This window comes from Anser anser (assembly GCF_964211835.1).
Source record: "Anser anser genome assembly, chromosome: 4".
Classification (NCBI taxonomy): domain Eukaryota; kingdom Metazoa; phylum Chordata; class Aves; order Anseriformes; family Anatidae; genus Anser; species Anser anser.
In genome coordinates, this window is record NC_139724.1 from 64,974,344 (window position 1) to 65,001,234 (window position 26,891).

Consider the following 26,891-nt stretch of genomic DNA (forward strand, 5'->3'; position numbering starts at 1 on the left):
TCTCCTCCCTCCAGCGCTGTGTATACAGCAGGGCAGCCCAGATGGCCCCGGGCAGGAACCCCCGGCGCTGCCATTCCCTCGTCCCGCTTTCACCGCTGGCTAAATCCCTGCCGAGCGAGCAGGCCAGCCTGCAAACCCCACGCCGGGCTTAATTTGTTTGAATTACGGACGAGCCCGCTTATAAACGGGCTCGGGCAGCTCCAGCCCGTCAGCCGCGCACTCCGGGCAGAGCAGCTCTGACCCCCGGCGGTCCCCGGAGCTCCAGGCTCGGCCCCTCCGGGTCCCCCCCCCCCAGGGTCCCTCCTCCGGCTCTGCGCGGCTGCGGCCGCGCCCCCGCTGCGCGCTGCCCGGCGGAGATGCGCGGCCGCTGCGCGCCTGCGGCATGGACCCGGCGGCGGCGCCCGAGGAGGACACGCTGGTGGCCCCGGCAGCGGGGAAGGGTCCCCGCCGGGCAGGGAAGGGCGTAAGTAGCGCGGAGAGGCGCGGAGGGTGCGCGCGTGTCCCGCAGCTTTCCAGGTGGAGCGGAGGAGAAAGCGGAGCCGGTGCGCGGCCGCTGGGGATCCGGCGTCACTCCGCGTTGCTTCCCCCAGAAGGGAGGAAGGGCTCAGGTTGCAGAGCCCGAGCCTTTTTCCCCGCTCGGAAAGTTGCGGCTGGTGCAGAGGAGAGGCCGGCGGGGTTGGGCTGAGCTAAAAATATATTGCGGCTGCCCCGGCCGGGACGCGGAGGACGGGAGGAGGGCAGCGGCTGGGGCCGCAGGGGCACCCCACGGGCAAGGGGGACCCCACGGGTGGGCGAGTGGCAGGCGCTGGGGGCTGCTTTCCCACCAGCAAGGCGAGGACACGGGCTAAGCCCCCCCAGAATCAGCAAGTCCTAAGGGCGAGGAGAAAGGCGAGGAGGGAAGCCCGGGGGGTTCCCCTTCCTCCCCGGCGGCGCAGGAGGGTATCGCAAGCCGAGGAGCACGGTGCGGTGCCAGCACGCACCTGCCGGCAGCCACCCGGCTGGGCACGGCCACTCTCAGCCTCCAGGATCGCTCAGGTGTTCGGTGCTTCCCTAAAACTGCCTCTCGGGAAGCCTACGCGAAAGGTGTGCAGAAGTCCGGGTTCCTAAATTCAGCAGACAGTCGGAGCAGTACCTGTTGAAGAACCCTAAAACTTTCTTCCGGACATTTGTAGTTTCCAGCTTACAACCGTGATTAATCTATAGCCAACTAACCAAAATGCAATAGCCCAAACTGTGCTTTGAAAACTCAAATGCAAACCAGCATGCATATAAAACAAAGGCAACGTAAGCTGCACAGCGCGCAAGTATTATACTGCATGCTGGACAAAAGAGGTGTGTTGAAACCTCTCAGAGCACCGTGCCCTGGGTAAGAGCAACAAAAGGTGGACTTTCACAAGAAAGCAGCACACAAGAGGCTGGAGGTCTTTGCTGGGATCTGACAGACAGCTTTCCTCACTGCAGGTTTATTGCTCTGGTGACAGCAGCAACAGATGAGTGCACTCACGGTGTTAGAGGACCACCTCTGAGGAGGTGTGGTCGCAGTCTTGTTTCACAGTCATTGTAAAACAGGTTGCTGAGTTTGTTGTTTTTTTTTTTTTTTTTTAAATGTTTCCACAGGGTTAATATTTTTCTGAGCAACCTTTTATTTTTTTTTTCCTCCCCTTCTTGCTTCATTACGCTTTCATCTCTTATCTGGTGTTGCTGAAACTTGAGCAAATATTTAAAATAACGTGTGAGGAGACAGGTCATGGAGAAGTTGAAGTGCATGTTCCAAGAACTGTAAAACTTTGGGGTAAATCTGAGGCTTTGTGTGATTTCTGCAGCAGACTACATACTTGAAAAATTCTTGGTACTGAAGTAGGCTCTAAACCCTGCTATTCACAACACTTGAAAAGATGTGGGGTTTTCTAATATGGCAACACTTTTGTGATTTGTATTGTATTATTTTCCACTTAAACCTATGTACAAGTAATTTGCCTGCGCTGAAAGTTTCAAATATTCACTGGACTTTTTAATAAACACTAGGCTATATGATCCAAATCGCCATGTCTGCAGGGTTTTTCCCAGGGTTTTAATGTTGTTGAAGCTGATGCCCTTAGCAATATTGCATCAAGATTACCACACAGCACACGGAACGTGCACTTATCGTTTGTGACCTCTTTGGGAGCAATCTGGTAGATCTCCAGGAATATTCTCTTCAGTGCCATTAGTTCAGGGTAGTAGTGATTCCTATAAGCATAGGAATGGTTGTTCATAGTACAGAAGTAACAGGCACCTAATATGAGGTGTTATGAACACCTGAATAGAACTTTATGTCAACATTTCTACTTTTTTCTTATCAAAGTAATAGTGCAAAGCTTTGTGTGTGTGTGGCAGGTTCATTTTAAGAAGCTGGCTAATAATAAGAAATTGTATTTGGCTTATTTAACAATCTCAACGGGATATATTCCTTACACAAGGCTTTCTTCCCCCCGTACACTTTCTCCTGACCTGACTGAAAATAGGGCAGTCAATGAACTGTGTAATCTCTTAAAAAGTTACCACATCATGTGGAAGAAGTTAAAAATGCTAAGCTGTCCCCCAGGGCATGTTTTAAGCCCTTGGGGAGTGCAGCTGCGGAGCATGGCAGACCCCACACACGCCAAGCTGCCAAGCTGGGCGCGCAGTCTCTGCTCCTGACGTGTGGATATGTCATCACTTCTCCATGAACCAAAGTGAGTTTGCAGTGACACGGTGGCAATGCAAGCTCCGGCACTTGCCAACTGCCAAGCTGCATTCACTTTCCCTACCATGCTTATCCTGGGGCTTGTGGAGCTCGTTCCTCTGCATCATCACCACTGTTATGCCATGTACTGCATACAGAAAGGTAGCTCATGCTTCAGATCTTCATTTTCCAAAGCAAACACGAGTCTTTGTGTAGTTGACAAAACGTATTGATTCATTAAGCTGTTGTGTCCGCTTGAAGGGATGTAGCGGAAGCTGAGTTTATTAGGCCTGCTTAATCAGGTGTTTCTCCTTTTGAAAAGATTCAGGCTTCAGCAAGCAATCGGACTGGACATAAAGCAATAGTCAATGGTACCTGAAATTATGGATTCTTAGTGGAGTTCTTAAAAAAAAAAAATAGTTGGGATGGCATGGGTGGAAGGAGGAAAGTCCTAAAGGGAGAGGTTCTGGACGAAGACAACAGATGGCATCTCTGACAGCATTTTTGAGTGGCAGCAAATTACTGCTGGAAACTTACATTTGGGTTACAAAATTAGTTTGTAGGCATCATTTCATTTTTTTGGTCAAAGTTTTGCTAATCCTTATGCTCATAGGAGAAGGTGGACACTGTTCCTAAATTGGGTCTACCCAAAGCCCTGTTGCATCAAATGTATGCTACTACGTGCTTCATTGTTTTAATTGTATGTTGCCAAAGAGTTTCCTATGCTGAAAGTATGCTTCTGTAACATTTAGCTTTTTTGGTGTTGGGGCCTGATGGGATGCTTGAAGCAAAATCCATGGGGAAGAAGTTTAAATGTTCACTTATGCCTTGGTAAATGTTAACTGAGATGCTGTCACTTCAAATTTACTGCTTCTAGGATTGCAGAAATGGAAAGTGTTTCAGGCCATTATTCTGTAGCAAGGAGATCTGCCTGCAGGAGCTGCGCAAGATAGCATGAGGAGTGTTTAAAACCTGGGCTATTTCATGTATACTAACAATGGCTACATTTTTTCATTGTTTTTCAGAATTGGTCTGGAAGTCTGATTGTAGCCTCTTTAATTGGTGCTTTTGGATCATCTTTTCTTTACGGTTACAATCTCTCCGTCGTGAATGCTCCTGCAGTGGTAAGTGACTGACAAAACTGGAATTTAGTTATCAGTAGAGGGCAGCCTTGTCCACCGAGTGTGTGCACTTCAACATCTTGCTTTTGTAATCCTGCCAGTGAGTTAGAAGAGGTAAAACTTTTCTTTGCTTGAAAAGTTTTCTGCTGTCTCTGAGGTTTCCAAGTAGGTTCAGTAGCTGTCAGGAAACTAAGTGCTCCTGTTGAGGTGATGTGTGCACAACATTTCTTTTTCATTCTCCCAAAACCAGAATAATGCTAAATCTTTTTCCACACTTTTGTGTTATAAGGTATTTTTAATAGCCTGTCTTTCTGGCTGGTGACTATTTGGTAGTTATAGGTGCACATTCAACAAATTCTGTTCACATTATTCAGTTCTGGAGGTTGACATGGCATTTCATTCTCACAGTACAGATAATATAAATAATGTCTCTGTCTGCCTCTTAAATAATGGGCCTCTTCTGCATTTTGTGGTGATGCCTTGTTTGCTTCTGATTTTGGTTGCGCTGTGTTGACCATCTGTTGGCTGCAACATGTGGAATATGTCTGATGAAAAGAGCATTGTGTAATCAGTGTACAGTATCAGAGGGATTTCATTAAAATATCAGCTATCACAAATGGAAATCTGAATGTTTTGGTTTTATATTGGTGGTCTACAGAGCCTTTTAATTCAATCAAACACAGAAATAACCAATTCAGCTGAAGTTGTGAGCAATACACACACAAAAAAAATATGTAGTAAAATTTTTCAGCTAGCTGTCAAAACTTTTTTTTTAATTTTTTTTTTTTTTTAGTTTGCAGTTAGTATTTGCATTGTCTTTGGTCTTTGATAAACTGATGACCCAAAGGATTAGAAACAGACTCACCTTGTTTTAATTGTCCCCTTGGTAGCTTCTGGGAATTTTCTAGAAGTTCCTGCTACCTTCTGTACGGGTAACACAGGTTTAGACAGATTGGATGTTTATTCTAGCATGGCATGTCTGTGCACCACTTCAGCTTGCAATCTTCAGAAAATAAACATGACTTAACGGAATCGGTGGGGAGCTGAAATGCTGTGAACAATGGTATTGATTGTACTGACGATAGACATCTCTCCTGCAGTGAGTCAGTACTGTCAAAGGAGCAGTGTGAATTATCTGACTTCAGAACTTTTAAGTGCCCTTTACAAAATGGACCATCTTGGTAATCGGAGCTCTTCTATCACTTTCTGCAGGAGTAGAAGAAAGAAAGGGCGATCATAAGTGCTGTCTGGCAACACTCAGATGGTTAGATTAGAACCATGTAATAGATTGTAGTGGTGACCAGACAAGAGTAGAGGTGGGAAGGTTGAAGTTGCAACCATACCATGAAGAATGCTAAATTCCAGGCATCGTGGTTAGTAGCACTGTCAGGTTTGTCTATTTTTGCTTAAAATCTCTACTGTGGCTTTTGGACAGAAAGACGGCACCATGTTGATGGCTCTTGTTGACAGGTATGATGTAGTGTTGACAGATATGTATGAAGTCTGCCCTTTTCCAGTGTGGTATTGCTGTGTTCGGTTGAGAACATAGTGTCCTCCTTACTCATGCTAAGCCATATATTATGTAGGTCTAAAGAGTAGTCCTAGTTATACACCCTACTGAAAAGAAAAACATGGCTGTGTGGTTCAAGAGCAAAATACCAGTGTGGCAAAATACGAGAGGACCAGGTGGTCCTCTCTCTAGCCCCAGGATCAAGCTCTGTCATCTATTTTCCTAGGGCAGGACACCTTCCTGTCTTTGTCACGCACTCTCCAGGTTGAAGAGGAGAGTCTGTGCTCTGTTTGTAGCCATGGTGGGGAGGAATGAGCTGTACCAATGCTGTGCTTCCTGCAGCACAAGAAAAGGAACCTTTGCCCTATCTGTTTTCCCCCTGTGTGGCCATGCATCACCAAATCAGTCTGCTACCAGGTAATCCTTTAGGAACACTGATGTGAGCTAATTGAGGAAAATATAAGGGAAACAGCTTTTACCTGTAGATAAGCAGCACTCTTACAAGAGGCTATATTGGGGTGCAGTATCTCCTAAAAGTTGTAAGCTGAGTTTGATTTATAAACTTGATAGGTCAAATAACTTGTTCTGGTCATATGCAGCTTACAGCTCGCATTGTAGTGAGCATCTCTGTGTAGGATGTTGGATATCTTTTGCCTCTTTTTGCTTCAGTACAATTCCTTTCAATGACTAAAGCCTTAGAGAAGGCACTGTGTGATGCTTCCAGAGGTTTTTAGAAAGTGCTTGATCATGACTGTTGACTAAAATATGGGATGTTTCCAGGAGACCGGATCTGAACACGTCAGCATGATTGCTGAACTGTGTAGGGGAAGTTCATTTAAGGCTGAATCTATGAACTGTATTTGTAAATCCTTGTGTACATTACCTTTCTGTGCTGAAGTTCTGCCAGCTCATCAAACCACAGGGGAATACCCCTGCAGTTCTCAGCTGGGAACTTTACCACAAGTCATCTTGTAAGGTATGCTTTGTCCAACTTCCTTTTTGTTGCAAGGGGGAGATGTAATGCACCAGATCTTCTCAGAGCAGAGTTGTCTGTACTGACTAGTGCAGAGATGGGAAAAGATCAGTTCCCACTCAGTCCCCCACCTTTCTATGGGAAAGTGCAATGGCCAGTCACAGGTGCGCTTTCCCCTGCATGTGGTGCTTGACCATGTGAGAAACCCAGCATTAGAAGTCTTCACTGACTTCTGTGAACAGCTGTCAGAATTTATTAAAACATGTGAGAACATTCAGCAGTAGGAAGACTAAGATTTTAATTGTCTAAACGTTGAAGCTGCCTTTTTCCAAGTGGCATTTTTAAAATGTATTCCATGGACCGCTTGTGAGCAAGGTCTTCAGAACAATGACGTGCTTTGTGCTCTGAGCAGGACGTGAAATCTCTCGTGCTGACAGCAATGCCTTTCTTGCCTTCTTCCTGCTGGAAGCTGTGTTTCTGCATTCCTTTTAAAGCTGATATTGAGAAAGTGAGACTATTGCAAAAATATATAGCTGACTGTGACAGCCATTGGATAACTGTCACCAAGTGTGAGTGGCCTTTGTAACATAAAATCATTTTTAATCACTTAAAATCAGCAAAATCATTTTTAATTCTCTAAAGACTTGTTTCTTCTCTTCCCTTTCTCTAAGCTAATTACAGTTAGAGAGACAAGAAAAATCACCATATATATACTGCCTCTCTCTCTCTTTCTCTCCCCTTGGCACCTGTGATGCCTCACCTTGAGTACTGTGTGAAATTTTGGGCTGGTGAAGACTCTAGAGGGGAAAATGTATGAGGATTGGCTGAGGTCCTGTGGCTTGTTCAGCCCAGAGCAGAGCAGGCTGAGGAGAGGCCTCATGGCGGCCTGCAGCTCCCTCACAAGGGGAGTGGAGGGGCAGGCTCTGAGCTCTTAGAAACATAGAATATCCTGAGTTGGAAGGGACCCACAAGGATCACAGTATCACAGATTTCTAGGTTGGAAGAGACCTCAAGATCATCGAGTCCAACCTGCGACCTAACACTAAGTACTCCACTAAACCATATCGCTAAGCTCTACATCTAAACGTCTTTTAAAGACCTCCAGGGATGGTGACTCCACCACCTCCCTGGGCAGCCCGTTCCAATGCTTAATAACCCTTTCGGTAAAGAAGTACTTCCTAACATCCAACCTAAAACTCCCCTGTTGCAACTTTCGCCCATTCCCCCTCGTCCTGTCACCAGGCACGTGGGAGAACAGACCAAACCCCACCTCTCTACAGCCTCCTTTAAGGTAACTGTAGAGAGCGATAAGGTCGCCCCTGAGCCTCCTCTTCTCCAGGCTGAACAAGCCCAGCTCCCTCAGCCGCTCCTCGTAAGACTTGTTCTCCAGACCCCTCACCAGCTTGGTCGCCCTTCTCTGGACTCGCTCGAGCACCTCCATGTCCTTCCTGTAGCGAGGGGCCCAAAACTGAACACAGTACTCGAGGTGCGGCCTCACCAGAGCCGAGTACAGGGGCACAATCACTTCCCTAGACCTGCTGGCCACACTGCTTCTTATACAGGCCAGGATGCTGTTGGCCTTCTTGGCCACCTGGGCACACTGCTGGCTCATATTCAGCCGACTATCAACCAATACTCCCAGGTCCTTCTCGGCCAGGCAGCTTTCCAGCCACTCATCTCCCAGCCTGTAGCTCTGCTTGGGGTTGTTGCGCCCCAGGTGCAGGACCCGGCACTTGGCCTTGTTGAACTTCATACAGTTGACCTCAGCCCATCGCTCCAGCCTATCCAGATCCTCCTGCAGCGCCTTCCTGCCCTCGAGCAGATCGACACACGCACTTAGCTTGGTGTCATCTGCAAACTTACTGAGGGTGCACTGGACGCCCTCATCCAGATCATCGATAAAGATATTAAAGAGGACCGGCCCCAGTACCGAGCCCTGGGGGACACCACTAGTGACCAGCCTCCAACCAGATTTGACTCCATTCACCACAACTCTTTGGGCCCGGCTATCCAGCCAGTTTCTAACCCAGTGAAGCGTACGCCAGTCCAAGCCCCGAGCAGCCTGTTTCTTGAGGAGAATGTTGTGGGGAACGGTGTCAAAAGCCTTACTGAGGTCAAGGTAAACCACATCCACAGCCTTTCCCTCATCCACCAAGCGCGCCACTTTGTCATAGAAGGAGATCAGGTTCGTCAAGCAGGACCTGCCTTTCATAAACCCATGCTGACTGGGCCTGATCGCCTGCTTGCCCTGCAAGTGCCACGTGATGACCCTCAAGATAATCTGCTCCATGAGCTTTCCTGGCACTGAGGTCAAACTGACAGGCCTATAGTTCCCCGGGTCTACCCTCTGGCCCTTCTTATAGATGGGCGTCACATTGGCTAGCCGCCAGTCAACTGGGACCTCCCCCAATAGCCAGGACTGCCGATAAATGATGGAAAGCGGCTCGGCCAGCTCCTCCGCCAGTTCTTTCAGTACCCTCGGGTGCATCCCATCCGGCCCCATCGACTTGCGCACATCCAAGCTCCGTAGTAGGTCGCCAACCATTTCCTCATGGATAGCGAAGGCCACATCCTGCTCCCCATCGCCTTCCACCAGCTCAGGGCACTGGGTATCCAGAGAACAACCGGTATTGCCGCTAAAGACTGAGGCAAAGGCGGCATTAAGCACCTCAGCCTTTTCCTCATCCTTAGTAACTAGGTTTCCCCTCGCATCCAGTAAAGGATGGAGATTCTCCTTAGTCCTCCGTTTCGCGTTGATATATTTGTAAAAGGATTTTTTGTTGTCTTTAACGGCAGTAGCCAGATTGAGCTCCAGATGAGCTTTGGCCTTTCTAATTTTCTCCCTGCACAGCCTCGCTACATCCTTGTAGTCCTCCTCAGTAGCCCGCCCTTTTTTCCAAAGATTATAAACCCTCTTTTTTCTGCTAAGCACAAGCCGCAACTCTCTGTTGAGCCAGGCCGGTCTTCTTCCACGCCGGCTCGTCTTTGGGCACGTGGGGACGGACCCCTCCTGTGCCATCACGATTTCCTTCTTGAGGAGCGCCCAGCCTTCCTGGACTCCTCTGCCCTTCAGAACCGCCTCCCAAGGGACTCGGCCAACCAGCGTCCTGAGCAGCTCAAAGTCAGCCCTCCGGAAGTCCAATACAGCAGTTTTACTGGTCCCCTTCCTGGCCTCGCCAAGAATAGAGAACTCTACCATTTCGTGGTCACTCTGCCCAAGACAGCTTCCGACCACCACATCTCCCACCAGTCCTTCTCTGTTTGTGAAGAGAAGGTCTAGCGGGGCACCACCCCTGGTAGGTTCACTGACCAGCTGTGTCAGGAAGCTGTCTCCCACGCTCTCCAGAGGATCACTGAGTCTAACTCCTGGCCCCACACAGGATCACCAAAATCAGACCATGTGTCTGAGAGAGCTGTCCAAACACTTCTTGAACTATGGCAGGCTTGGTGCCACAACCTCTTCCCATTTCTTCTCTCTGGTGACCAGCAACAGGACCCAAGGGAATGGCATGGAGCTGTGACCGGGGAGGGTCAGGCTGAGTGTTAGGAAAAGGGTCTTCACCCACTGAGAGGGCAGTTGGGCACTGGAACAGGCTCCCCAGGGCAGTGGTCATGGCATTGATCCTGACAAAGTAGCTGATGTCAATCAGCTACCATTCCTTGCAGCCTTTGGTTAGGACCTAGAAAATTTATATATAGTTATGCTGTTAGCATTATTCAGACAATTGATTGAAATCCAAAAGGAGCCTTTCCACAGCACTCAGAAGATTTTTTGGATCTGATTTGTTTTGTGCTTTAGGTTTTCATTTCCAGGCGCAATACCTCAAACTTGTATGTGTTAATAGCTTCCCATTTGTTGGCAGTGGAAATCTAGACAAAGGTGATGTACGTGTCAACACATTTGTCTGTTATACTTGAATGTTGTAGCTTGTGCTTTCTTTTCATGAATATTTGCAGTTATTTCATGTGTCGATATAAATAACAAAGCTGTGCTGAGAAAATTAGTTATAACACAAGGGGAAAATAATTTGCATACTATTTTTAGTCATTAGCATTAGCAAGAAATGCTAATAGTGTTCTAAAAATGTTTTATCTTAGTCTTCATTACTATCAAATACAAATTCCAAATAAACAAGAAGATATCTGAATCTAAATATAATCTGAGTACTGATATTAGAGAGAGGATTTATTACTTGATTTAGGGACAGATTTATTTGGAATTTCACTGTGAAATTCTGTTCACTGTGAAATGGACCAAGAACCAGTTTGACTTTTTTTTTTTTCATGTTTGTTTATGTCTGTTTGTATAGAGGCATATAAAATAAGATGGGAGATATAAAATATCCCTGTCCTCCTTTTAAAAGTCAGGACACAATAGCCCTACCAGAAACTTGATAGAAGGAATACATTAGGTGGTATAATATACGTCCACCTCTCTTGCATACTTAGCATGTGCAGAGGTAGTATTTCAAACTAAATGAAGCCCTCTAATTAAATAGCCCATGCATGCAAGGGTGGAATGCCTAAGACTTGAAATGCCTCGCTTAAACAGGGAGAGCGTGGTGGTAGGCTCATCCTGTTGAGTGCTGCCCCAGGATAATTTAGTAACTATGACATGCCTGAGGAAATCTGAGAGGAAACTGGGCTAAGATGCCAAGATGAGACTTTGTGGTACTGTAGAGCTTGTTGGGGAGCAGTGATGCAGAACGGCTGAAAGCATTGCACAAGCATGCAGGGCCATTCTGTGTGAGTGACCACGTGGTACCACATCCTCACTGAAGTGCCAGACCCCCAGTGGTACTGGTCTTTGCTTCTTTTCTAAACGGGAGTGACATAAAAAGGAAGAAGTTTGCCTAAAAAGAAACTAAATAGCTGACATCTTTGCAGACGTTACAGAGACTATGTAAAAATGGGAATCTGAAGGCTACATTTTAGACAGATGAAGAAACTTAGGCATGATTGAACACGAGGGTAAGGGAAGTTGTTAAAGCCATCTTTCAGAAAACTACAATTGTGCTCAAATGAGTAAAGCACTCATATATAACTATAAATAAAGTTTAATAACAATAAAACTTCTGGCATATTGATGACTAAAACTGTGAGCTGGTCCTGAGGTCTGGGTATTTTCAGAAGGGAAAAAAAGCTTCCAGAAAGAGAGCTTGAGAATGTAACGCTGACAGATCAAAACGAGAAAGGGTGTTTCAGAATATACAAGGACAGCAAAAGAAATCTGAATTAGTGTTTTGGATTGGAAAAGTCCATGGAGGTCCCAGGTCAGAACCCTTCTTTACAAGGGATGCATTGAAGAAATTTAAATGTCAGTGAAGATATAGAATAAAATTAGTGATAGTTTTCTATCCAATTGACAAAATATCTTAATATTTGTTTAAGACTGAAAAAACAAACAAACAAAAAAAAAGTGAAATACATGCTACATATCACAGTTTAGCTTCTTATAAGTAGAATCATAGAATCATTAATGTTGGAAAAGACCTCCAAGATCATCTGGTCCAACCATCTCCCTACCACCAATATCACCCACTAAACCATGTTCCTAAGCACCACATCCAACCTTTCCTCAGTAACAGAGAAATTGAATGGGCTAATATGACTTGAAAGCAAGAAAAAAAAAAAAGTAGTTTTGAGGGGAAGATTTGGAAGACACATCTAAGTAATATATATTTGTACCTGACAAACTAGCAGAAACAATAATAGAAAGGAGAGAATTTGAGGAGGAGGAGCTGGCATGGCTTTTGTGAAGCAGCACTGTGCCTCTGGCGTCTGTTGGAGCTCTCCAAAGATTGAAGAGATACTTGGACTTTCAAAAACTATTCTGGAAGGGCTCATATTGAAGGCTTTTAAGAAAATTAAGTTGCCATGGGAGAAAACTGTCCGTCTTCTCTATTCCTACTTAGCTGAAGATAGGAGAGGCCAGATCTCAGGTTTTCATTTTTTTATGAGAACCCACTTGTCTGGCAGATAGATTTATATCTGGATCATAGGTGTCTAATTTCATGTTTGATACATCTTTCATTACTGAAAAGAAATTGCTTACCTTGTTTAGCCGCCTGTACTTCATTCAAAAAGCAGTTTATGTAAATGTGAAGGGGAGAAGCTATAACTTATTTATAGAAGTGATTTGTGATTCTTAACAGTGTCAAACAAAGCTAGCTTTTTTTGATACTATGGGATTTTTTTTCCCCCATTAGTATCAAACCAACAGCTGTCAGCTCTTCCCTCCCTCTTCGAACAGTTATTTGTCTTGGCTGTGAATTCTTTGGGAGAAAAATGTTATTTTTTATTGCTTGACTTAATAGTTCCCTGATTTTGTATGGCTTCCAGGTGCTGCACTATCATAAGTAAGACATAAAAGTGGACACAGCCTCCCTTCTTATCTCAATCCATAAAACCCCATTTTTTTCAGTTCACTCTATTTTTTTTCCTAAACTTATGCAAAAGAATTTGCTATAGCATCACTCATTTTTACAATACTGCCCCTTGGAAAAAACAGACAAGTAAAATGCACTTCTTTTTGAGCAGATCTGAACTCTGTCTTTTAGGACTGAACTACAAAATAGAGATGATAAATGTTGTTTCATGGTGAGCACAGTGCAGACTTCCACCAAAAGGATTCCTACTTACATAGCTTCTAAAGTATCGTTAAAAAATTTCCAGGGAGTTTCATAAGTTAAATATGAATCAGAACAGACCACCAAAGTAGTACAAATTCCAGGAGATAAATTGCTTCATAACCGGTCTCCATTCCTGGTTTTATTTTATAACTTAATTTTAATGTGACTTTCATGCAATATAACAGACAAATATCTTTTTGGTGTGAAGACAGAAAGCAGATTCATGTGTTATACTCAGTGGAGATTTAGAATTTGTTGCGTAAGTCAGAAGGTTTAAGTTGTTTTCCCAGGTGCTTATAAATACCTTATAGCTACCTACTCAGCTGAGCCAAATGTCTGTCTTATTATCTATATTTCTCTCCCTGTCACTGTAGTTCTGGGTTTGGAATATGGCCTGGGACAAGGTCCTAATGCCAGAGGTGGAGATCTGCTGACTTTTGGCCATTTGGCAGCCCCAGGAGGATGGCTTTTGGGCAGACCATTCATCATGGGTAGTGAGCCTGAGGTGGGCACACTGGACCCACTGCTTCACTACCCAAAACTGTCTGATACCCTTAGAGATGTTACCTGTGAATGACTTAATCTTCTGTATCTTTGAACAAGTATGCAACAGATTTTGAAATCCTCCATGAAAGACTGTGATTCTCTGTGGTAGCTTAACACCTAGAGTATTTTCCACGTATGTGTGCTTGCACAGATTTCTGAAAGAAGCACAATGGCAGCAAGGCAAAAAAAAAAAGGCTCAGTAAATGGGAAAACTACTTTAAGATACTACCTTCATTGTGGTACGTGTGTAGAAATGCGTGGATAGTCTTAATTTAATTCATCCTACTCCACATGCAAATCTGTCAAGATGTGGCTCTTTTCCTTCCTTCCTTCCTTCCTTCCTTCCTTCCTTCCTTCCTTGACTTCCCCCCTCCCCAAGGTTATTATCGTTACAGATCCATGAAAAAGCAGTACAATTACTTGTTGATTCACCAGCAGTAGTTAGCATTTAAGCATTTTTTTTTAAGTCATGATGTGTGCTAGAGTGCAGTTTTGTTTATCTTGTCCAAAAAATGTTATGCTAGGATGTGATGTGATACCTTGTTTGCCTGAGGTTAAGGGTATGTACATGAGCAGCCAGCAGAGCTCAGCTGATGTGCAGCATCATGCTATGTGTGGGTAGTGTGATTATGTGCCCGAGCCCTTATCCCAGTAAGGCTAACACAAACTGTTGTTCATGTTGTACTGGCAACCTAAATTGTAACATCCTTTCTTTAAAGAAGTTTCTCTTTCATAGGCTTCTTTAATGTTCATGTCTACTGGTGTTTCCACCTTGTTTTAACTGGCTTGTCCTTGTATGCTTTGACTGGTTCAGTTAGTCTGTAGTACAGTTACATCTAGAGTTGAGTACCCTTTTTTTAGAGGAGGGAGGTAGAAATGCAAAGGTGGTCCTTGCAAACAAGCTACTGTTGTTTATTCAATTTCTGTAAATAGTGTTCTTAAAGAGTGATTCTTACATGTACTATTGTTATGTATTTTCTTTCAGTACATCAAGAAGTTTTACAATGAAACTTGGGAAAGAAGATATGGCTTCTCAGTGGATGAAAGCACCCTGACTCTCCTCTGGTCTATAACTGTATCTATTTTTGCCATCGGTGGCCTTGTAGGTGCCATTATTGTTACCCCAATTGTGAAGTTCTTTGGACGGTAAGTACATTGGAAACCTGGTTTCTAAAGAAGTTGCTAACCTAACTTCTATAGAAAGCTTTACTTGTATTTTCTTTTTTTTTATAACTCTTTTCACCTTTACCAGAATGCAAATTAAAACATCTTCAAATTATGAAAGCTTGTATCTGAGAATTGTGAATTTCAAAGAGTAAAATTAATACCCTTTTCTCTGGCCTTACTGTGCATTATTTGAATCATAGAAACTATCTGCTCTGAACTGACAGTGGGTTCAGATGTCAAGGAAGTTGAATAGATAAGAGTGCAAAAGGAAAATACCATATAAAAGGAAGAATTTCAGAAAGGGTTGGCAGCTTCTTGTTCCGCAAGTTTGCTGGGTATCTTATCCTGCACAAATAAAACTATCAGTTTGCCTCATTTGCTTCTCAACCAGATTTGTTATCTTGCAGTAATAAAAATCTAGTCTTTTTTTTTTATCCTTATTGTCAACTTAAAATATGGTTTGAAGATATAGACTAGGGTGAAGTTCATGTTTATTTTTCCACATGCTTGTTGTCACCTTCCCTGTTCTATGCAATGCAGTATTTGACCAAATCTTGACTATAACAAATACCAGTATTTTAGAAATGTTTTTACTGGTTTGTCTGCATTTTCGCAGTAGGTAGCAACTAGATACTTCTGTCAAATTTCAGTTTCATACCTTCTTCCAAAGAGTTTTAAAAGTGATTTTTAATTTCCCTGTATTTGGAAGGGGCTGGATAAAAAGACACTATAAGATGCATATTAACTGTTCATTTGGCTTTTCCTTAATTATAAATTCTATATCATTTGATAATCTCTGCTTGATTAAATCACCAAAGAAGGTCATCATAGAGTCTCAAACATAAGCAGCCCTCTCCATTGTTTTCACTTTTTTGTATTCTACATTTGACTATTTCAATCATGTACTTTACATTGCGCTCTCCTAAGCCTGTTAGTCATCTCTCTCAACTCCTCTACTTAGATTTTTTTCCTTAATTGTCACTATATTTTATCCCAACTCTTCCACATCCCATTTTACACCTCAAACAATAGTTTCACATTCTTCCATTTTGCACTTGCTGCAAGTCACTGCTCTCTACCTTGTAAATCTATTATCCAATTTTTATTAATGTATTCTATTCCATCAATTCACCATTTGATTTTTAATTCATAATGTTTTTCATAGTCACTTTTATTTTTTTTTTAGGTTTGCAATTTCTTTTTTCTATTCATCAATTTGGCTTTTATATACTTATTGAATATATGAAACTCTCCCTGAGTCAGACTGTTTAATTCCTGGAATTGTCACTAAGTCTTCTCTTTTTTATTAAAAACGTAGTTAAAAAACAAGTTCATAGAAGACTTTGATTTTTGGTGGAGAGTAGAATGATTTTATGTGAAAGTTAAAGTGGTGGCTGATGTCAGTTGTAAGAATACCACTTTGATGGGAGCAGATTGTATTTCCAGGGCAGAGCTTTAAAGCTTGGAGGCTCTGTCCCGGTTTATTATGTTTATCCCTGTCAAACCATGAAAACAGCTTTCTCATAGATATGGTATAAGAGTACTTGATTAGAGATTGGAAGGAATTACATCTCTCAGAGACACTGGATAAAAGCTGCTCATCAAATGTTGTTCTTGGTTTTGCTGTTCATGTTGCAGTGTGTTTGTCTGGTCTGGGAAACCAGACTGACATATCGCTACAGTAACTGAAGAGGACATTATGAAATGTTGACAGAACAATGAAATATGCTGTTAAATTTAACTGTAAATTAGAGAGCTGTGCGTATGATGAAGCTGTGCTCCATTTATACTGACACAGAATAGTGTACTAATGGGGATCAAAAACATTAGTTGGAAATAATGTGTGACTTTAAAAAGAGCACTCTTGATTCATATTGCTGTAAGATTAATAACATAATTTTCAGATTACCAGATTGCTAGGCACTACTTATTTCAAGAGAGGTTCAGGGCAAAATTTTCAAAGAGGGCCTTCATCCACATAAGTAGAAGTCCCATGTTCAGATGTGGTTTTGACACTTTATAATTTAAATTCCTGTCTTCTAATGAAGAGTAGCTGCTGTTGCACATCCTAAACATCCTGAGAGATATGCTCAGTGAATTGCTTAAGCCACTGCTGGAGAGGAATTTGCAAAAGACGTGTAAGGCCTTACCTCTAGCCCAGTGAATTGTTTTGAGTCTGAAGCAATTAAAGGAATTTATCTGGATTATCTTAGTAATGCTACCATTTCTTTTATTCTCAGGTTATCTGCTGTAGTTAAAATAGTGATCAGTATTTGTTCTGTTACTGGACTCGACAGTTCATTATTTAAACACCTAGCTTCCTTACTGTACTTTTTGTATAAGGTATCATATTTGCTTCCTAAGGTGAGCTTCTAGAGTCTTTATTGTACTGAATCCTTATTATATTTTGAGGCAATGACAATTTTTTGAGGAAACTTAAAAATTCTATCATTTTCCTAGTTGAGAGTTTTATACAAACAGATTATTAATTCAAATCCCTAATTAAAACTGAAATTATTGCAGCTGCGGAAGTCATGTAGTCAGTAGGATTCTGTTCCGGACTTTGTGGAACTATCCATTATCATGAGAGCAAATGACAACTTTGAAATCGCAAGATAGATGTGATTTTGCAAAAAAAAATAAAATAAATAGAACAGTTCCAAGGAGGAGATACTCAAGTGTTTTCAATACCAAAAATATCTGAAAAAAAAGAAAAGAAAAAAGATTTATTTAAAAAAAAATCAATAAAAAAGGGAAAATTATTTAAAACTTAGCTCTGTCTGTGCCAAGTTGATGTGTAAATTGTCCAGCTCAACTGGGATGCTTATAGAAACTGTGATTTCTACTGAGCAAATTGCTCATCTCTTACAACTATTTCCAACTGAGCATAGAAGTAGAAATTACAGTCCTGCAGCAGAACAAATAGCCAACCTTAAGAGACAACCAATTTTTGGTAATAAGTTGGCATGCTTATTGTTTGTCTTAGGATATAGCTGCTTGTGAAAAAATGCTCTGTGCTCAAACAATCAAAATTTTTTTGATTGCATCTTCCTTTTGGAATGCATAAATGCTTTATTTCTCTGGGCTAGAGAAAATTCTGAATTTGAGCAGAAGAAGGAAAAAAGATCTTCACATTTAAATGAACTCTAGTCTAGGATTTTTAGTGTAATAGCTGCAGCAGAGGCAGTTTGCCATAAACTATATGATTAATAGAAATATCATTACCTCCCCTCCCCCCCCCCCCCAATCATATTTCCTTTAGCTCTCAACTGAGACAACCCAGGGCTCTTAACACAAAACAGTGACTGTCTGCATGCCTGTAAGTGCAGTATGTGAAGGTGTGGACTCACACTTGAGTCCAGGTTCCCTTTCCTAGCTCTGACACTGTTTTGCAAGTTAGCTTTAGGTTGAGTCGACTTCACTCTTGATTTGCCTGTTTAACTGTTTACAGCAATAGGGTTACTGATGTGCTCTATAACCTTCAGCAAGACTGAAATGAAATGTGCTATGTGAGAGCTAGGTAGGATATTTATGTTTCACTGGGTTTCTTGTGCCATTTGACAATTGCTTGATCAATCAATTTGTGAAAAATGATTAGGCTGACCAATGCACCAGTATGTGACTTTTCTTCTGGTGGGTTAGTTTTGAAGTTTGTATGCTTACACTCTGTAAGTGCGGTAAGCAGTTATATGACAATATTGGTTGGAGTTTCCCAGGGGAAAGTGTCTGCTACAATACACTGTGAAGTGTGTTATCATTATATCATTTTATTGGAGTTATACAAGCAGTATATACAAGGTTTTTTTTTTTTTCCATTTTTCTTTTTCCTATGCCCTGTGTCTAGGGTAATACAGTTCTGGCCTATGTGACCAGGAATGCATTGCTAATTTATGATTGTAGCAATTCTGAATACAACATGACCTAATTGGAAGTAAAGCAAGGCAACATGTGGAGTCCAGAGGGTTCTGCTTTTTTGTTTGTTTGTTTTTGTTTTTTTCTTGAGAAGTGGTTATTTATGAGAAGTGGTTATTTCTGTTCATAGATGTGCTGAGCTGGTCCCAGCTGACAGCTGAGCACCCCGCCTAGCTGCTCATTACTCCCCATCCCACAAGCAGGACAGGGTGTCAGAGAGAAACAGGAGGAACAGGAGTGAGAAAACTCATGGGTCAAAAAAATAAGAAAGAGAAATCGCTTACAAATTACTGTCATGCTTGAAAGAGACTCAGCTTGGGGAATTTAACTTAAATTATTGCCAGTTAGCATAAGCATTTAATTACTGATCAGGTATTAGGAAAGAAAGAAGGTGAATATTGAAACACCTTTCCTCCTACTCCAGACTCCTCTACTCACCCTTGATCACCACAGGTTACACTGAGTCTCTTTGGTGAGGGGCCAGGTGGTGCAAGGGGTCAGGGTCAGTGCATAGCAGCTTCTCTCTGCCCATCCTTGCTTTTTTCCTATGCTCCAGCATGCTTCGTAGAATAAGTGGTTGTTGGCCAACCTTTTCTAAAAGGAGGTTACATTTTCCCTTTTCCCTTCCCTTTTCCCTTCCCTTTTCCCTTCCCTTTTCCCTTCCCTTTTCCTTTTCTTGTAAAAGAAGAAAGTAACAACTCCAGATAAATGTATAGCACTTGTTTGACCTGACTTGTTTCCATTTTTTGGCATTATTTATTATCTTTAGCCCTCTTAAATTATATCCATTTGAAAAGCCTGTTTCAAATAGCAAAATCAGCACTATTCTCTTGACAGCTATGTTATACGAACATGTACTTTAAATGTGCTGTATCTCTTTCCTTGTCTGGTCTCAATCTCATTCAAACAGTGTTCAAGCAGTTTTTTAATTTAAAAAAAAAAAAAAAGAAAGTTGGAAAAGTAATTAAAACATAAATATTTAATATACTTACTATTAAAAATATATTAATTGTTGTAATTAGTTGGATCATTTGTTCAATGACTGGGATATTTCCATTTGGTGGCTGTGTGTTGAACTCAAGAAGAATGTGGAACGTGGACCACTGTGTTGGTTTGTTACTCATTTTGGAAAAAAAAAAAAAAAAAAAGGTAGACAGCCTTTCTGGTCATTCCTGTTATTTTACATGGAAGTGGCAACACAGAGAAGGTGAAAATCCATTGAAAATACTTAAAAATTTAATACCACTTCAGTTCTTTAATAAAATTTGTGTGTTGTCAGCCTACATAATTTACCGTCAAAGTTAATGGATTCCTCATAATTGACATCATCAGTGATGTTTTTCTCCAGGTACATTTTGTTATCAAATCAGTTGTTTCCTTCATATGTTGTTTGAATGGAGCTTGATGCTTCAGTATTGAGTTGTAATTCAAGAGCAAAATCAAAACTGTTCTTAATTAAGTGACTGCAAAACCTGGTAAATACAAAGCTCCGTTGCTTTACCACATATAGCTGAGTGAGGTGACTCATAGATGGAAAATATAGGGTTAGATCATTTTCTTGCCATGTTATTGTGAAAACAATTGTGTTTTGTCCTGTGTTATATCACAAGCAATGCAAAGCAGCTATTTCATTGTGATGTAGTGTAGAGAGGCCAACACATCTTCATTAGATATCACAAGCCACGGCCGTGATTCTATCTGGGAATTATGAGTTTTTCAGTCACTTGTGGGGCTGAACCTGAAGTTAATGGCTTCTCCAGCCATTCACCTACAGGCTGTAATTTAGCAAAAAGCCACTTGTGGGGAGACAACAGGACGTGTATAAGGTAGCAGTGATTTTCTGAGCTTTGGGTGGGTTTTCTATTTAATCTTTCAATGGAAGACACAGCAGAGCTATTGGTCTTATATCTTTACCCAGGCTACTCCCGTCAGTTCAGAGAAAGAGTATGTCTGTGCTTGAATCTGACTGGCAAAGGCCTGTGAAATCATACATATTATTTCTTTTATAAAGTATTTCCTTCTGCAGAAGTTATGAGACTTATGAGTCACTGTTGAATTAATGAGTACTTAAATTTGAGCAGAAGGTTCTGTAAGATGAAAACTGTAAGATATGCTGCTGTTGGCATAATGTGAATGAGAAATGGAGGTGTTTTGAAATTTAAAAAATATATTTTCATGTCTTTTTTTTTAACAAAGTAATCATTTTTCATAAAGAAGAGCTTTGAAAAAAATCAACTTGTTATACAAAGAGATAATTCAAAAACTGGAAAAAGTTGAAGATATAAATCAATATTTTGGTTAATTTTAACACTTTTGGAAAGAGGTTGATTTTTATTGCTGTGTTCCCCCTTCCACCTCTCCCAAGTGTTTTTTCTAAAAATTGCAAGCAGTAATTTTGTTCCATGTATGTATTTAATGTCATGGGTTTATGGATGTCATGGATGGATTATAATGACATAAATAATGTCAGTGCTTGGAAGTTCTCAAAATGGCAAAAACAATATGTAGAATAAAAATGCCTATAGTTACGTCAGCTTATTGCTATTTGAAGTACATTTGCTGGTTCCTACATACATTCATTTGCTCAGAATATGTTTGTTTCTATTCATATAGAGTCTCAGGTATGGTTCTTGGGTTCTTAGGGTGTGTAGGATGGCTAATTGCCATGCCTTCAAAGTACAGCTCTTTTGTTGACTATGATATTTTTTATTTTAATGCTGTGGTATAGATTTGGAACTGTATCCATTTAGGTGTAGCGTTGTGTTATGCTTTGGAACTCTATACAACATGTACAAGGCACAATTTGCTAGTCACTTTTGGGGTTTATTTATGAATATTTAAGAGTAATAGCTTAGTGTGCTTGGAATATGACGAGATTTATCTGTTATGATGCTGGTACCTACATAAAGTATCTTCTCCTTTTAGGAAGTGTACACTGCTGCTCAATAATGTATTTGCAGTGACGGCTGCATTGCTGATGTCGCTCTCTCTGCTGGCGGGATCGTTTGAAATGCTCATACTGGGCCGCATAATAATGGGTGTTGATGCAGGTAAGCTATTAGCATGCTGTACGTATCTGTAATGCTTGCTTTACACATAACATTTCTCCTCTCCCCCAGCTGCTGGTGTCAATCCTAATTCTTTCCCCTTTACTTTATCAGCTCCCATAGAATATGCAATGAAAATCATTTCATTGATTAGGAGGATGTAGTCTATTTATTAAAGCTTCTTGTTCCTGTGTGTTTGGAAGTTGTTGGATCCGATGTTAACAGTGGTAGGATTAAACAGGATGTTTGGAACATCATCATTCACTCCTAGCAATGTTGTCTTCCCAATTTAAAAGTAAATCATGGAAGCACCTCTGCACCAGAGTAGTCTTGCACCTGGCAATGAAGTTCTCAGCAGCTTTACAGATTTCTAAATGGTTAGAAGTACTAACCTGATATGGAGACAGACTTGATGAAATGAGATGGTATTATCCTCTCTGTGTAATTACATGAACTTAAGCAATGGAAAGTGTTTTGGCTTTTGCAACACTGAACATTTCTGGCAAACTTTGGCCATCTTGTCTATAAGTACAAACTACAGTTCTTTGAAAGTAGATGTGTATTTCACTTGCAATATGCAGTTTATGGGGAATTTTGGTGCTAGCTGCCAATTTTTGTCTCACACCACCAGCAGATGATCGAATGTTTGGAGCTTTGTCAGTATGGTCAGTCTGCTATCCAGGGTCATGCACTTGTTTTCTCCTGGTTTTGAGCAGCATTCTTGCCCTTATTTTATGCCTGCTGTCAAAAGTTCACTGCAGCTGTAAGCCTGTATATGGAGGAACATCTGCTAATACTTTTTACAGTGAAAATGTTTCACTTGGCACTGTCTGATCTACGTGTCTGATATGTTGTTTTTTCTTCCTTACCTGCACCAGTGCAAACTTCATTTTGTTTCCTTTGGGGTGAACAAATTAAAAACAAAAAAATCTATTCTCTTGGTGATTCTCATCTCTCAGTAACCTTTGCTGCTTCTCTTCAAATAGCAGCCAACACACATCACTGTAGATGTGTAACAGAGATAATCAATCCCATGGCTGCTAAATAGTGCAAAAGTAATTAGGCGTGCAGAAAAGATAATTCATATTATCCGTGGATGTAATGCTGTTATATGCAATTTTTTATGCCTCTCTTATGAGCAGATTAGTACTCAGACTCCTTTCAGTAGATGCTCATTTTGTACTTGGTGTACGGAAAAGGTGTTATGACTTAGTTTATATTTTTGTTTGTTTTTTCCACCTTTCTTTTGTAGGCATTTCTCTGAGTGCCCTTCCCATGTATTTGAGTGAAATATCTCCTAAGGAAATCCGTGGTTCATTGGGCCAGGTCACAGCAATTTTCATCTGTGTTGGTGTTTTCACTGGGCAAGTTTTGGGGCTGCCAGAGATATTTGGGACAGTAAGTATGCAACAGACATTTTCTGTGAAAGAACACAAGCATGTTTAAAGAGCTGTATTTTGACAGAGTTCCTTATGAAAATGGGAAACAGACCCATTACTTTTTTATTTTGAAACACTTAAAAATGGTTTCTTCCATATCATTTAAGTGTGTGTGGGTTCGGTAGATGTGGCAACCAGTTTTGACAGCTTGAGCGGATTGTGTGTGCATACACATGTTTTCCCGTCCCATCCCCTTTCTTTATATACATTTATTCATACTGTTTTCCTGTTTCTTTGATTACCATGGAAATGCTTAGGGGTTTTCATGTATTTTATTTATAATTTTTCAAAGTGAGATAGAACAGAAAAAGTCTTGTTTTGAATTTGAATAAGAAGCTGACTCTTGCCCAATAATTATAGTGCTTCTTGTCATGCAGTCATGAACTAGCAGGTGCAAGAGCAGAGTTAGTATATACCTTTGTGTAAAGCGAATATCTGTTTTGATATAGGAGGTTATCTTGCTCCCATAGGCTGAGATTAACTTGGTGGCCACTGGATGTCGTCATTACTCTGAATAAATGAAGTCGAGGTTTATTCAGGCTAGCACTTGGAAATACTTTTCAACCAGAGATGAGCCTTCAAAGCAGTGCAGAGGAAGTGTCTGCAGCAATCCTCTTGCAGTGAAACCTGAACTAGGAATCCCTTCTGACAGTCAGCAAAAGTAGTAAACAGCTGAAAAGTGAGGAGAGCCTGTCCTCCTATGTCCATCTAAATTCAACTCCATGTAAATACATGATAGTATCCTCCCTGACACTTTTATTTTTATATGACCAGCTCTCCTATTGTCTTTTTATCCTTGGGCTTACTTATCTAACATTCTATGATTCTATGATCTTGTTAAGCTCTGCTGAAGGCAAACGGTTTGATTCAACTTACCCTTTGGTTGAAGAACAGATTACTTCCCTCCCTCCCCTTTTAAGCCAGCAGATCTTAGGTAAAAACTTAAAATGACTTTCAGTTCATTGCATGGCTTCTGCAATGTCTTTTCTCTTGCTTTGAAAGCTAGTGCACTACAAAAGAGTGTATTAAATGTCAAGGAGCTGATTCAACTGCTTAGAATATATGTCAGCTCTTAAGCAGTAGATTTTTATTTTTTTTTCTAAACATACACATGCTTTTAAAGGTGAGGTGTCATGTGAAAATTCTTATTTTCCTGCCAGGTTTCTGGGTTATTTTGAAAAGGATATACTTATTCCTTGGTTTCATATCACTCTTTTTGTTTCTGTTCTCCCCTTCCCGCTGTCTTAATTTTTGTCACTCCCAAATCATGCAGATTGCGATTCTGCTTCTACAAACTGCTTTAATATGTTGTTAGTTAGTTAATGTTACACCATTAAAGTTAACCATTAGTTTATATAAGAAGAAATATACTTTATTTGTGGAATTATTCATTTTCAAGATGAGTAACATCAGTATATAAAAGGAGCACAGTTTTGGCTGGTGTAAATTAGCATAGTTCCAATGAAATTATTGGAGTTGGCCTGATTTTTCCAGTTGGGTATGTGGGTGTATTTTTCTTCTAATGCATTAATAAAATTTAGCACTGAGGGAAAACCTCAGGCTGTTTGAAATGTTATTCCCTCGTGCAGTCTTAGCCCTTTTTGAAGGCTTTATCAAAATTTCTTTTGGTTTCGGTCAAGCCAGGATTTTTTTCCATAGCTTTGTGTGGTGTTCCCCATGATATCAGTGGGAGTTTTGCACAAGGAACAAACCATTGCCAGAGGAAATTGCTGCAGAGGGTACATGTGAGGAGTTCATTTCTGTTGAAATTGGAAAGAACCAAACACGGTGTCCTCTTTCTGAGTTCTTTGGTTCTTGCAAGACTCTCCTCCTCCTCTTCCCAGCAAATATCTTGCTTAAATTTCTGTCACTGTGTTTGATCATGTTTGAAAGTACATTCAAGACATTTGCTAACTACCTTCTAGATGTCATCTTCTCACTGATTAATGTTGTAGCTTCTGTAATGATGTGAAAGCTTATCAAATTATTCCCAGAATACTTATTTTGTTCTCCTTTTTCTTCTGTTGGAGAAAGTTTTGATGCATTTGAAGTGAGGACAGTATTCCAGATCCACAGCCACCCTATTTCAGAGATAGCTTCACATTCACGGTATCTTCTCAATGATTTCGCTTGTAACTGTAAAGCAAACGCTTGCTTTCCTCAGAATTCTGGGGTGGTTTCCATTATAACTTAGGCCAAGGCTGTAATATGACATTCTGTGATATAATTCTACATTTGAATGGAAAGCTCCAATCTGTGGGAGCTTGTCACCGGTGATCAGCATTCTGTGCCACTGCGTGCACTAGTATCTGTAAAAAACACCCTTGTTAAGTCTGTCTAGCGATGACCAAATTTTAATTATCATGGCTTAAAACCTCACAAGGAATATTTTTCATTGCTCTGTGGCTAGTTGCTTGTTTCTATCAGAGTTGGTTGTAGATAATGGTAATGTGAATAATAGAAATAAGTTATAAATATTTGTCTTCTGTCATGGTTTCATAAAAAATTTCTCCTGAGGTCTGTCATGTATGTATGACTTGTAACTTGAAAGGTTATTAATCATAGTATTTAAGCTGTGGTGCTTTTGAAGAAAGGAGGAACAAAGACCTAGTTGGGTATCTTGCTGGAAGAGACTGTTTGGAACAGGAAGGGACATGGGGAGAGCTGCAAGCATGGCTTCTTATAAGAGGAGATGACAAGAACGTTGCTTGCTTGGCTGAGGAAATAGAGGGAAGGGAGAAGATTTGGCTGCACCTTGTTGATGCAGAGGGAAGAATTAGAGAGGGAAGAGTTGCTTAATCTGAAGGACAGTATTGCTACAAGAAGAACTGTTCATAAATGTTCTATGAATAATTGCATGCTGAAATTCAGCGATGATATTTGGAACAGACTTCTGGCTGAAGTAGCTTGAGCATAAAATTTAACTTTTAAATTGGAGCTTGGTGCATTTATCTGGATTATATGAGGTTGTTGCCTTCAGTGGTTCTGTAGAAGTCTTTCTACAGAAAAGGAAAGCATTTACATAGACTTTGGGGCATAGCCTTACAAGCCTTTATTAACAACCTGTTTGGTAACTTCCTCAGTTATCGAATGCAACAGTGTTCCTTTAAATGTGGAAATGGGATAAAAATAGCTCTGAAGCTCTGAGTATTACTTGAGGCAATTCAGAACGTGCTTCTTTTTGTGTTAAGTAGGTTAAGCAGCCCCAAAGTGATTTTTAGTAGTTTTTTATTTATAAAGCCTCACACAGGTGAAGCAGGAGGCATAATTTGGTGCTGGGGGGCAATGGTCAGGTTTCAGTTCTTTGGCTATGTTACTGCACTGCATGAATGCAAACCTGACAGTTTCAGAGCTCATGCAGAAAATATGTGAAACACTGAAGTGAGAGTAGGAGAGCAAGTGCTCCCCTGTATCACAGAGTCCAGTTCCCTACTTCCTAGACTAATTATGTTATAATTTCTCCTTCAGAAAAATTGTCAATGTTTGTCTTAAAGGTGGTTGCTTGTTTCCTATCACTACAGCCTTCCCAATCTTTCTACTGGAAATGTTGATGGTTGAGAATCTTATTTAATTCTTTTATCTTTTTATGGCCAATTCCGTCAATTTATTCTCATTGTTCTTTTTGTCTTTTGGTCACTCTGACTTTTTCCCCACCTACTGAAGTATTTACTTTATCCTCGTCACATTACTTGTGATTTTTGTGTTCATAGAATCATAGAGTATCCTGAGTTGGAAGGGACCCACAAGGATCAACAAGTCCAGCTCCTGGCTCTGTGCAGGACCACCCCAAAATCAGACCATGTGTCTGACAGAGTTGTCCAAACACTTGTTGAGCTGCGG

The 26,891-nt window shown here is 41.1% G+C and overlaps 1 protein-coding gene across 1 annotated transcript in view; it reads left to right on the forward strand.

Moving 5' to 3' along the window:
• The first annotated feature begins 203 nt into the window (after positions 1–203).
• Positions 204–26,891, forward strand: part of SLC2A9 (solute carrier family 2 member 9) — a 106,065-nt gene continuing 79,377 nt past the window's right edge. Inside the window, exons 1-5 of the mRNA XM_083836272.1 lie at positions 204–463; positions 3,730–3,828; positions 14,472–14,632; positions 21,491–21,615; positions 22,865–23,010. Coding sequence (XP_083692398.1) covers positions 383–463; positions 3,730–3,828; positions 14,472–14,632; positions 21,491–21,615; positions 22,865–23,010 — 612 coding nt within the window. The 5' untranslated portion in view covers positions 204–382. The remainder of the gene's footprint in view (positions 464–3,729; positions 3,829–14,471; positions 14,633–21,490; positions 21,616–22,864; positions 23,011–26,891) is intronic.